This window comes from Astatotilapia calliptera, chromosome 4, assembly GCF_964374335.1.
Source record: "Astatotilapia calliptera chromosome 4, fAstCal68.1, whole genome shotgun sequence".
Classification (NCBI taxonomy): Eukaryota; Metazoa; Chordata; class Actinopteri; order Cichliformes; family Cichlidae; genus Astatotilapia; species Astatotilapia calliptera.
The window spans coordinates 13,381,688-13,394,592 of record NC_137425.1 but is presented as its reverse complement, the minus strand read 5'-3'; the positions used below and the strand labels follow the sequence as shown (position 1 = coordinate 13,394,592).

Genomic DNA, 12,905 nt, shown 5'->3' with positions numbered 1-12,905 from the left:
AGAATAATTAATATAATAACACAAATAAACACCTGATTTCCTAGATTTACACACTTTACCTACCTGTTGCTTGTCAAACTGAAAAAAGTTTGAAACAGATGCAACCAGATTCATGCATGCCACTGGAATGTCAGGATAGTTCTGGGTATATGATGCTGGTTTCACACCATTGCAGATCTTTTCTAACAGTTTCACTGCTGTTGCCAAGCACTCTCTCCTATAAGTTGCTGTAAAATAACTAGGAGAAAACAAAAAAAACAAAAATGTAAATAATTCAATATGTATCAATTTAAAACAACGATAACATCAACTATGGAAATACACAACACCAAATTTTAACAATATTAGTGTCTTTGATTAATATATATATATATATATATATATATATATATATATATGCCTAAAGTTGTACAAGATCAACAGGACCCTGAGAGCCTTCATCAGGAACTCAATGGGGATGTGGCGGACAACACTAGAGGCCAACTCCAAGCCCATAGCACAAGTCACCATCAAGTGCGGGATCGAGTGAACGACACATCGATTGACTGATCCACACCACCAGGATGGCAAGTGCCATCTAAAATTTCCTCAGAAGTCAATGTGCCATATAATTGCATTAGCAATTAATTTAATAATGCTCTATATTAACAGTTGCTGTGCTGAGCGGAGAGCTCCTGAAGCATTTGTGTCGGAACGTGGAAATTTCAACATCGCTTGAAAAAACTGACAGCTAGCAACGTCCCTCTCACCAGTAGGCTGTGAGATTTTTAGCCAATTACAAGTTGAATCTGGTAGTTGGGGTTGTTAGTTAAGATACCGTCATTAAGAAGCGGCCCAACTAATGTGTCTATGCAAGCTAATTTGCGATGTCCACCGCTGGTGCGGCCATTTATTTTTTAATGAACCTTCTCAGATTAACTCACTGCGTGTCGTGCCCAGGGCTGGACTGGGACAAAAAAAATCGGCCTGGGCATTTTGACTGGAGACCGGCCCACCAGGTATTACAGGAAAATCTATAAAGCCTTTGAATGACAACAAACGCTGTTGTGACAGTGATGTACACTGTCTTGTTGGTATATGTATGATTTCTAAACATTTTACGTCAGATAAAAACTTTGGTTATAAGATTTGGCTAGAAATTTTAAATGAGAATAAGAAAGAGAAGTATTTCTCTGTGTCCCCCTTTCCCTGTTAATGCCCTACATGGACCCCTGGCAACACTTTGCTAGACCCGCCCCTGCACAGTTACCAGCTGTCAGCTACTTAGAAAAGGATCCTGGTGTTATTTGTCTCTCAGAAACAGTTCATAACTTCCCTTCAACTCATTCATGTCACCTAAAAGGTAAACCTGTTTCACCATCACATGATGATTCAGTAAGGACATCTCCTGGTTTCATCTTCATGTTTCCCTCTCACCAGATAACCAAACCAATACCATGACCAGCAGCTTTACAGCTGTGGCTCCAGAAAACATCAGATGATACTAGAAATTAATATTAAATAAATTCTAACAAGAGCTGATCAAACTTAAACGCGCTGCTGTTGTTTAGCGCGACATCCGCTGGTTTCATCTTTCTGGCGCAAAGTGGGCGATAAACAAACAAGAGACGGGACTTGTGTCAGAAATACCAATCAGCTGATCATTGATCAGTTTCATGATTGAATGAGAGAAGAAGAGGCAGCTGACAGCGTAAAGTCGCAGAATAACTCCAGCTTTGTGTATTTTTCATTGTAGCTGAAGTACGGGACAAACTGTGTTCGTTTTCAGCTCAATACGAAACGCGTGATACTTTCTCTGAATGCGGGACGATTACGTTTTTTATGGGACGGTTAGCAACTCTACTAACAAACCTTATGAATAAAATAAAGTTCACTATCAGTAACATAGCACCCACCCAGCTGTATAGAAACTCCGTCATGCTAGCTAGTACACAGTACGAGTTATTGTAACTAACTAAAAAGTCAGCACAACGAAAATAAACTACACCTGAACTTGGTTTATATCTGAGTTATTTTTACACATCTGCCAGCATCTGGCCAATCCACCATCTTTCACTGTTTATACGTTACTTAAAAAAAAAAAAAAAAAAAAAAAAAAAAAGATACTAAAATACTAAAAACGAAAAATCACCGGGCAAAGGTCCGGTATGCCCGATGGCCAGTCCAGATATGGTCGTGCCATCAGTTAACCCTTGCCGACCCCTGGTGTACAGGAACATCTGTGCAGAGTGTAACCTGGAAGTCCCGAGGTCAAAATGGGAGATGCCCCCAAGGGTGGTGGAGAATGACCGAGCTAAGATCCTGTGGGACTTGCAGATACAGACGGACAAAATGGTGGTGGCTAACCAACCGGACAAAGTGGTGGTAGACAAACAGAAGAAGACGGCCGTAGTGATCGATGTAGCAGTTCCGAATGACAGCAACATCAGGAAGAAGGAACACGAGAAGTTCGAGAAATACCAAGGTCTCAGAGAAGAGCTCGAGAAGATGTGGAGGGTGAAGGTGACGGTGACTAACAGCAGTCAGCATGACTTGTTTGGTCGTGGGTCAACGTTGGTCTGGCAAGGCATGTCAGTGGAGGGATGCACAAAAATCAGTCAGACCCTATACAGGTGCATTGAGTCTTGAGTTCGTCATGGTGCTCAACAATGCTGAGTCTCATGTGGTGGAAGCAAACAGTAATTTCCTGAGAATGAAGTAATCAAATTCATTAATTGCCCCCCACGCTTGCCTGCCACAATCCAATAGGACTATGTTTCCATTCATCTGATGCTGCTATACTGCACCTCAAACTGTCCAGAAGGTCCTTGATACCCTGGTCCAGATCTGAGAGACGATCCCCCAGGACACCATGCATTGTCTTATTAGGATCATTCCCTAACATTGTCATGCATGCATACTGGCATGTGGGGACCATACAAACTACTTAGTAACAGTGAAAGCAATAAAATTTCCACAAAATAGTCTAGCGTTCCACATGACTTTTGTTTTCACTTTGATTTTTGAGGTGTCTTTGGATTTAGCCCTCTGTGGGTTTATCATTTTCATTTCCATCAAATGATGTGGGACCCTTTCTTTCCAAACACCTTATCCATTCCATATCAGTAGAGATATTTAATATGTTTTTTTTCTTTCCATTGAGATCTGATGTGTTTTCAAAGTGTTCCTTTAATTTTTTTAAGTAGTGTAGTTTTAAACAACAACTACAACTGCAGTGCCTAGTGACCTCCTGTTATTCAAATAAAAAACTGAAAATTACCTGTATTTTTCCTCAATGAGATTCCCTTGAATGTGTGTGAGAGTGTCAGATACTGCCTAGAAAGAGAAAATCATGAACATTTATTTAGTTTATAACATGATGGTTAAAATTCTCAACTGTCACTAGCAAGGAGTTCTAAGCGTTCCCCAATGTCTGATCAGTAGATATACATATCAATGATGCAGCTTTTTACAATTATAAATTTAAAGTCACACTAAACTAAGTACATGGAAAGTTATATGTTCCACATACTCCATGAATGGATTAACTTTGATCACTTACTACACTTTCTTTAATTTACCTGCATGTTGCCGCCAGTGATGTCCTGAGGAACCTTATTAAGGAAAACATGGAGCATGTCCAAAAGCTCAGCTTTAAGTTCAGTGCTACACTCAGTCAGTTCATCAAGTGACATCAGGTACAAGCAGGATCGAAGTAAAAGTGCATCGACCTCCATTAAGTGGCTGCGGTTCTTCATCACATTTATCAGTGCTCTGAAAAAATCCAATTAAAATATACACAATAATAAATTAATGTGTATTGGTTCCAATGCACTGGTACATGTCTGGGCAAGCAAAACCAAAGCAAAGGAATAGGGAACCATACCTCTTTTCCTGACTGCTCATATAAGCCGAGGTGCCCATGTCAAGGCCTCCCAATCCTGCCCAAGATGGGCCATACTTCCCGTTTCCAGATGATGGTGCTTCAAAAGGCTTTGTGTTACCCTTGAGGAGGTGGAGAAGTGGCAGTACCACAATCCATCGAGGCATCCCCATTCTTTTTACAGTGTTTATTAGATACACCAATGATTCTGGCAAACTGTAGCAATAATTATTTGAACATATGAACAGAAAAATGATAATTAACACAAATATATGCAGTAAGGTTATTACTTTTAAGTCAGTAGATTATGATTCCAGTATTATTGAAAAGACGGGGTACCTACGTTTTGAAAACAGACACATGCTGAGAAAACTCTGCCCAGTACTGAAGGAAGTCATCCTTCCCTAGTTTGGGTAAACTTAGTGCCGCACAGAGCCGATGAAGCTCAGACTGTTCAAATCTGATTTGATATTGTTTCGATATGTGAAGCATGATCACAGCTGCTTTCAAGGGATCCTGAATGTAGAGACTCCTATGATCTCCATTCTCCAACAGCGGAGTCACATTTGCTAGCATGAATGCTTTAAGCATTTTTCTCACCTAAGATATAATACAAAAATAGAAACAAGTCAGCTGAAGTGGCCATAACCTGGCCATAACCTCTATACTTTGTAAAGAAATATTGTAAACTTACATCTTCTTCTCCATATTTTAAGGAGTACCATTTCTTTTGTTTCTCTTCAAACACAAAGGGGTCCCCATAAACCTGTATGAACTGATTAAGTTGGACCAGAAAACTTCTCAGATTGGTGTCATTCCAGCTCCTCAGAAGATCAAATATGGTCTCCAGCATTATGTTCCCAGCAATTTCTCTGCCTTGAATGAGATCCTTTCTTTTTTCAGGCCAGAACTTCTCTACCAATCGCTCCAACACATTCTTTGAGGGTTTAACACAGATGATATCATCATATTGATGCCAGTCTCCTTTTGCAAAAGGAATACAACAAAAATTTACTTTAAAGGACACACAACAAAATATGTTAATGTCATCAGCATATTAGCAGAAAAAGTGTAATTACAGCTTGACTAAATGAGAATTATAATTACCGTCATCATTGATGAGGTGCTCTTTAACAAACAAACATCTGTTGGTGATTTGTTGTGTAGAGTCCAGTTTATATATGTATTCATACTCATATGCATCCTTTTTAGCCTTGTATACAACATATTTGTATGGTATTGACTCAGACACAGCTTCTTTTTTGCTACTTGTCAGCCTGCCTTGAACCAGAAACCCATGCTCTCCAAGATCCCTGTATGAAAATGAAAGTCATATGTAGATTGTGTAAAGTCAGTCGGAAAAGATATAAGAAAAGTCTAGCTTGTGCATGCACACTAGAAGAAGTCATGCCAGGGTTTAAGATCATAGATGCATTACAGTTAGTATGTCATGTCAAAATGAAAAGTGATGTACTAAGTAAATATGCACTCATAAGCTACTATATAACCACTGACATAATACATGAATATTTCCTTAGGTCCGTGGGTGACATATATTAGACAGGGATTCAACAATTCCTGAATTTTTGTTTTGAAACAGGAAAACAAAAGAATCTGATTAACTTTGACAAGAATCAAATGCTGATGACTAAATGACTGTGTCACATCATCCCTAAAAAAAGTATTTTAGAGTGGTAGTGCCCATGAAAAGTGAAAAATAAGAAAGATTGGGCAAACAACAACAGGTTAATGAAAATCTAAGATTCAAGCATGGGTAACAAAAGCTGAAATACTTAGCATAGTTTGCTGTAGTTCACTAGGGGTTCATTTCTGACAATTTCTGGCAACTGTAAATATTTACTTCATTGTTCATAAACAAACATTAACTGTCAGAAGTCAGTTAAGTCTGTGAGTATTAACACAAAAAAAATGTGATTTTTCATTCAGTGAACCTGTGTTGCTCCAATGTCAATACTGCCCTTTATTCCACTGGCAAAACACTCCACAGTTGGCATTTAAACATCAGAAATGGATTATGATCGAATAAAAGAGTATGTTTCTATAGCTTTCAATGAGACCAAGGCAAACCAGCACAGACAGACCTCCTTCAGAGGTATTTCTGTTTAACTAGATCATTGTCTTATAGGTCAAAAACATTTGATTTGAATCCTTTGACACAAATAAATACTAAGTAACCATGTGGGCAGCCACATAGTAGAGACCAATAGAGAAGCATGTTGCCAGTAATCATCAAGTTAGTGAAATACCGACTTTACGACGACTAGTGTTCCAGGTACTTATGTGAGGTACTTATGTTCGCACTACAGCCTAATTTCTCCAGCTTTTTTAAGCGTTACAGTTTTTCTCAAATGTTAAAACACAAAAGCCAATCCTGTAACCCAAATGACCAGTAGTCTAAACACATTTACTAAATGTAGCCACCATATTCCAGTACCATAAACACATGTCACATGAAGACACAATTCACAAAACACAACCCTCTGTACTCATAAGTCTAAACACATTTTTCCTTGCTAAAACATGTTGCAAAACAACTCTGCTCATATTCTCAAATGAAAGCCCATGTGATGCAAAATGCTTGCCACAGTCACCAATCTTTGAACACAGGGAACACACCTGGCGTCAGTCACTACACACAACGACTCAAAATGGAAGACACCTGTTGCTAATGATGTGACCCCACCTATAAAAGCATAGTTTGGTGAAGATACCAAACAATCACAATGGATGAAGGCATTCGAGCGTGCGGAAGGAGAAGAGCTGCAGGCCAAAGAGGAAGAGGGGTTGAGATCAGAGGAGGAAGAGGTGAAGGCCTAAGAAGAAGAGGAGTTCGGAGTAGAGGAGGAAGAGAAGGAGGCCAACAAGAGAGAGGAGAAGGTCCAGGTGGGAGAAGAAGACAACCTCGCACCATCATAACAGATGATATGCGAGCAACAGTAATTGATCATGTCATTGTCCATGGCATGACAATGGCTGAAGCGGGACGAAGAGTACATCCAAACCTGAGTAGGTTCACCGTGGCCACCATTATCAAGGCATTTAGACAACACAACAGGTATAGTATGCTATTTCTTTCTTTGTCACACTACAGTTTTACAGGCCTGTGAAAGTGGTCTGTTACTTTACATGTAGTTTTACATATAAATCAGTCAATTGACAACACATGTTTCTTTCTTTAGAGCTGAAGGAATGCCACATAGAGGTGGGAGGGTTGCCATATTCACAGCGGCACAAGAAACCCTCATTGCAGATATGGTCCGTGAGAACAACTTCATTAGACTCCGAGAGATCAGAGACAAAGTCATTGCAGATAATGTAAACTTTGAGAACAGTGATGCTGTCAGCGTGTCCACAATAGACCGAGTTCTCCGGCGCCAACAGATGAGGATGAAACAGGTCTACAGGGTTCCCTTTGAGCGCAACTCTGCGCGACACATAGAACAACGTTACGAGTATGTGCAAGTACGTATACATCCATGTCCACAGTACAGTTAGTGGACATACTGTGTTGCTTAGTGGCCTACATTACTTCTGGACAATACTGTGCTACCTGATTGACCATTCTGAACACCTGTACGCTTTTCCATGTTCACAGAGGATAATGCAGTTGGACGCGATGGCCAGACCCCATGAGTACCTCTTCCTGGATGAGGCTGGCTTCAACCTCCAGAAACGAAGGCGAAGAGGCCGTAACATCATTGGCCAAAGAGCCATCACTGAGGTTCCTGGCCAACAGGGGGGTAATATTACTCTTTGTGCAGCTATGGGTACGGAGGGGCTTGTCCACCGGCATGCTGTCCTTGGGTCTTACAACACCCAACGTCTCCTCACCTTCCTAGAGGAGCTAAAAGACATCCTCCTGGACCGTCAACAACACCATCCTAGGCTAGCACATCACATGTATGTGATCATTTGGGACAACGTCTGCTTCCACAAAACACACCAAATCAGAGAGTGGTTCACCACCAACAGTGACCACTTTTTAAACGTCTGTCTGCCACCCTACTCCCCTTTCCTGAACCCTATAGAGGAGTTCTTCTCATCATGGAGATGGTATGACAGACAGCCATACACAAGAGAGAACCTCGTACGGGCAATGGAGCTGGCCTGTGCTGACATCCCAGTGGAGGCCTTCCAGGGATGGATTCGCCATTCAAGGGCGTTTTTCCCGCGGTGCCTAGCAAGGGACAATATAGCCTGTGATGTGGATGAGGTGATGTGGCCCAATGCAGCTCGGCGACATGATGCCGCACGGTGACTGTGTGTAATACTGTAAAAAGACCGTGTAGACAATAAAAAAGACTTCACACCCTGATCATGTTTCCGAGAGTACTGTTGTGTGCGATAGATTCTGTTTTTGCATTGAGTTATGTTACAGTAGTGTACGTACATGCAGGATGTTTTTATAGATTTATAGTCTTCATGTGAAACTCACAAATCTAAATGCCTAATCCTCTGCAGGGTTCTATGACGATCCGTTACTGTACAGTTTATAAGAATATGCATTGGCAGTTATGGACCAAAGAACCGTCTCACAAATTGAGCATTGTGTTTTCAATTGTTTTGCTGTAGTGTGTAATGCTGTGTATAGTGTTTACAGTTTTGACAGCTTCGAGCTGCTCTCTTGGTGTGGGAGTTTGTGTTTTGCAGTGGGAAGGTGTGGTTGTGTTTATGTAGCTTTAGAAAAGGGTGTTGTGTTTAGACATTGGGGAACATGGTGGAAACGTTTGTGAAATGTGTTTTAGCATTTGAGAAAAACTGTAAGTTTTAAAAGTGTCTTTAAATATTACAATGTAAAGGAAAATCCTTTACAAATCCTTTATACAAGTGCAAAAGATTTGAGTTAGATTGTGATTTCAGTATACAATTTCCATTTGCGAATATAGCACAATATATTCTTCATGGCATGCATTATAAGGTTAGATTTTGATCTAAAAACCTCCTTACATGTGTGCATCTGTGTGTTAGTGTTTTTTTTGTAAATGTAGTGCTGAAATTCATGTATTGACTATTTTTGTATTTATTTTTAGTGTAGAAAATTTTGAGTGTTTTGATTTAATATTTTCTTAAAGTAATTAACATTCTTAATTTCAATGACTGTTAACTTAAGAGCAAGTACCTGGTCACAAACAGTTGAGCTGCATTTTCATTCCATTTTCCAATGCATGACCCAGCCCTGATGAAGATAAGATCTTCTTCTGGATCAAATCCAAAATCCTTTGAGAGGACCGCATGGAAATAAATTGTGAGCCTGTCACGAGCAGCAATGCTTGTGTTCCGTGTCACTCTGAAAAGTAAAAATAGATTTATTGAATAAAAAAAAATGAGCAAAGATGAGTTAAAGGTAAAATATACAGTTATCTGAGAGAGTTTTATCACCTTTTTGGGGGCTGAGCTGTTTGAGCTTTTGAACTTTTGCTGTTATCATCACCATCTTTAGATCCTTTGTTATCATTTGAAGGCTGAGCTGGAGTCGAGTCCTGCCCGCTCCCTGACTGCTGAATCTCCATCTTCTCCACTGGGTCCACACTGGAGCCAGTGTCAGCCTGTAGCATTAAATATGTTGGATAAATACATCTCAAGGTTATGGGACTGACGTCTCTCCCATAAATGTTATTGTTGGTCAGTAACAATTATTTTCACATATACTGCATTAGCCAGTAATACCTTTGCTGTATAAGTTCCAAAAACCTTTTGTTGGTCATTTGCTACAGCCTGTTTCGGTTTCTGTTCCTGCTGATTTTTTCCCTTCTGGGTGTTTTCCTTTGACTGCTTTGCATTTGCAGCCACATTAGCATTCTGGTCCTGTTTAGGTTTTTTAGCATTGTCTGCTTCTTTCTGGTTCTTTGAGGTTTTCTCCTTTGGATCTTTAGCCGTAGTGGCCTTGGTCCCTTTATTTGAAGGTGACTGAGGGGTTGTACTCTTTTTGTCCTCTGAAGCAGGACATTCAGCTGGAGTGTTGGTTGGTTCTGTCTTCTGTGGCTGATTGTCAGGAGATGTTTGTGCACTGCTCTCCATCTCGTTTGGGCTACTTGTTGCCGCCGCAGACTGCTCCACTGTATTTGCCTGTACTGGGGCATCAGACTTTTCACTCTGATTGGCTTGTGCATCTTCAGCAATGGCAACAATATCATTAGCTGTTAAGGAACTAGGCTGGCTTTCTAACGAGGAAAGCCTATCTTGGAGTGAGTCTGGTGTTGTGTCCATTGCATTGTCTGAGCTTTCACTGTCAGAAGAATTTCTTTCTCCCTGTGTCTCCTTCCCCTGCTTATCTCCCAGAGAAATGTGTGACAGATCTTGATCTGATGACAAGGTGCCATCTTTTTTCTTTTTGTTCTTCCTTTTCTTTTTTTTCTATGTAGACAAAACAAACAAAAAGCAGATCTGTTTTGAAAATATCACAAATACGATTTCCTATATTAGATAACAAGAACATACAGTGAGGTCAATAAATATTTGATCACCCTATGATTTTGCAAGTTCTCTTACTTAGAGATCATGGAGGGGTCTACAATTTTCAGAATAGCTGCATTTCTAATGTGAGAGACAGAATCTGAAAAGACAAATCTGGAAATCACATTGTATGATTTTTGAACAATTTATTTGTGAATTACTGTGTGAAATAAGTATTTGATCACTTGCTTATTAGCCAGATTTCTGACCCTCAAAGACCTGTTGTTTTGCTTTTAAATCGTCCAGCTACATTCTGCTCATGACTCTAAATTAGTAGCACCTGTTTGAGGTTGTTAGCTGTCAGAAAGACACCTGTACACCCCACAATTAGCCAAAATCTAAGTAGCAACATGGGCAAAACCAAAGAGCTGTCAAAGACACAAGAGACAAAATTGTAGACCTTCACAAAGCTGGAAAGGGCTACGGGGCAATTGCCAAGCGGCTTGGTGGAAAAAAACAAACAAACAAAAAAAAAAAAACAACTGTTGGAGCAATTGTCAGAAAATGGAAGAGGCTAATGATGACTGCCAATGTCCCCACATTGACCTCACAGAAGATCTCTCCTCGTGGGGTATCACTGATGCTAAGAATGGTGAAGAATTAGCCAAGAACTACACAGGAGGAGCTGGTCAATGCCATGAAGAGAGCTGGGACCATCGTTTCCAAGGCTACTATCAGTAATACACTAAGACGTCATGGTTTAAAATCTTGCATCGCACGGAAGGTTCCCCTACTTAAGTCAGCCCATGTCCAGGCCCGTCTGAAGTTTTCCCAGGGACCATCTGGATAATCCAGAGGAGTCATGGAAGAAAGTCCTGTGGTCAGATGAGACCAAAGTAGAACTTTTTGGTCCTATGTCCATTTGCCGTGTTTGGAGGAAGAAGAATGATAAGTATCATCCCAATAATACCATACCTACAGTGAAGCCTGGGGCTGGAAGCATCATGCTCTGGGGTGTTTTTCGGCACGAGGACAGGACAACTGCACTGTATTAAGGAGAGGATGAACGGACCCATATATTGTGACATATTGGGCAAAAACCTCCTTTCCTCAGTCAGAGCATTAAAGATGGGTCATGGCTGGGTCTTCCAACATGACAATGACCCAAAGCACACAGGCAGGAAAACCAAGGCGTGGCTCCGTAAGAAGGATATCAAGGTTCTGGAGTGGCCTAGCCAGTCTCCAGACCTGAATCCAATAGAAAATCTTTGGAGGGAGCTGAAACTCCGTGTTGCTCTGCGACATCCCCGAAACCTGACAGATCTAGAGAAGATCTGTATGAAGGAGTGGGCCAAAATCCCTCCTGCAGTGTGTGCAAACCTGGTGAAGAACTACAGGAACCGTTTGACCTCTGTAATTGTTAGCAAAGGCTTCTGTACCAAATACTAAATTTTTTTGACTTAAGTGATCAAATACTTATTTGACACAGTAATTCACAAATAAATTGTTCAAAAATCATACAATGTGATTTACGGATTTTTCTTTTTAGATTCTGTCTCTCACATTAGAAATGTACCTATGCTGAAAATTGTAGACTCCTCCATGATCTCTAAGTAAGAGACTTTGCAAAATCACAAGGTGATCAAATACTTATTGACCTCACTATATTTTAGATTCATATATATTCAAACTCACTTAATTGTTTAAAGTCTGAAAAATGAACTTTTTTATTTAAGGAAGCATTTATTAAATCTTCTAACAAATTAAAACAATGTAAAAAAATAGATATATAAATTTGCATAAATGACTTGTAATTTTGTGTAATTCATTTTATAAATTCTGAGTCACCAAAACTTTGTGACTCAAAAGAGATACACTAAGTATTGAAGGGCTAAACTATACCAAACTATGTACTACATGAAGGTATTATGATTATCATAAGATCAGTAGATTTTTTTCTTAAACGTGTTAAATTAACTAGTTCCAGGTCAAAGAGATTTGGCTTTACACTTGTGAAAATAATTCTTGCAATGTAAAAAATTAAAATTAAAACACTGAGCTACAGTGCTTCAAAAGTTTAATAAAATACTTAATAACACAAATGTGTCAAAAACATGTTTAAATTAAAAATTTGATTATTATTTAGTAGGTTAATAAAAAAATGAACTAACATTTTTATAACAAAATTCGAGCCCACATGTTGGACTTCTCTGAGAAGTCAGAAATGAATCGCTCAAAACATTCAACAGTAAAACTAATATTTCTGTTTAGGAATGCAAATAAATAACTTTAAGACGCGATTTGGCATCTTAGTCAAAAAATAATAATGCACTTTATTTTTTTTTAGCTTTTTTTGTAAAACAGTAAAGTTGAAACTTTCCTGCTTATCTAGTCTTGTCGAACTCTCAGAAACTCTCTCCGTCCTGTTCTCTAGAATCAGGAAATTATGGATTTGATTAACTGGTCTCTTAATGCAATTGACACCCTCTTCTCAACGAGAAGCCTGGGCTCAGGGGAGCCCGATTGTCCTGCAGGAACGTTTGTTGCTGGATACATCATGGACGGATGGGAAAAGTGTCGTGTCGTGTGCCTGGCAACACTCTCTATGGAGGACGCTGAAGACATCTAC

At 39.7% G+C, this 12,905-nt stretch overlaps 1 protein-coding gene across 1 annotated transcript in view; it reads right to left on the bottom strand.

Annotated features, from left to right (window-relative positions):
- rnf213a (ring finger protein 213a) overlaps window positions 1-12,905 on the bottom strand; it is a 46,900-nt gene that overhangs the window by 25,703 nt on the left and 8,292 nt on the right. Inside the window, exons 4-13 of the mRNA XM_026164914.2 lie at window positions 9,551-10,237; window positions 9,263-9,429; window positions 9,003-9,170; window positions 4,970-5,175; window positions 4,557-4,846; window positions 4,206-4,462; window positions 3,866-4,078; window positions 3,561-3,753; window positions 3,260-3,315; window positions 64-238 (exon numbers count right to left, since the gene is read on the bottom strand). Coding sequence (XP_026020699.2) covers window positions 64-238; window positions 3,260-3,315; window positions 3,561-3,753; window positions 3,866-4,078; window positions 4,206-4,462; window positions 4,557-4,846; window positions 4,970-5,175; window positions 9,003-9,170; window positions 9,263-9,429; window positions 9,551-10,237 — 2,412 coding nt within the window. The remainder of the gene's footprint in view (window positions 1-63; window positions 239-3,259; window positions 3,316-3,560; window positions 3,754-3,865; window positions 4,079-4,205; window positions 4,463-4,556; window positions 4,847-4,969; window positions 5,176-9,002; window positions 9,171-9,262; window positions 9,430-9,550; window positions 10,238-12,905) is intronic.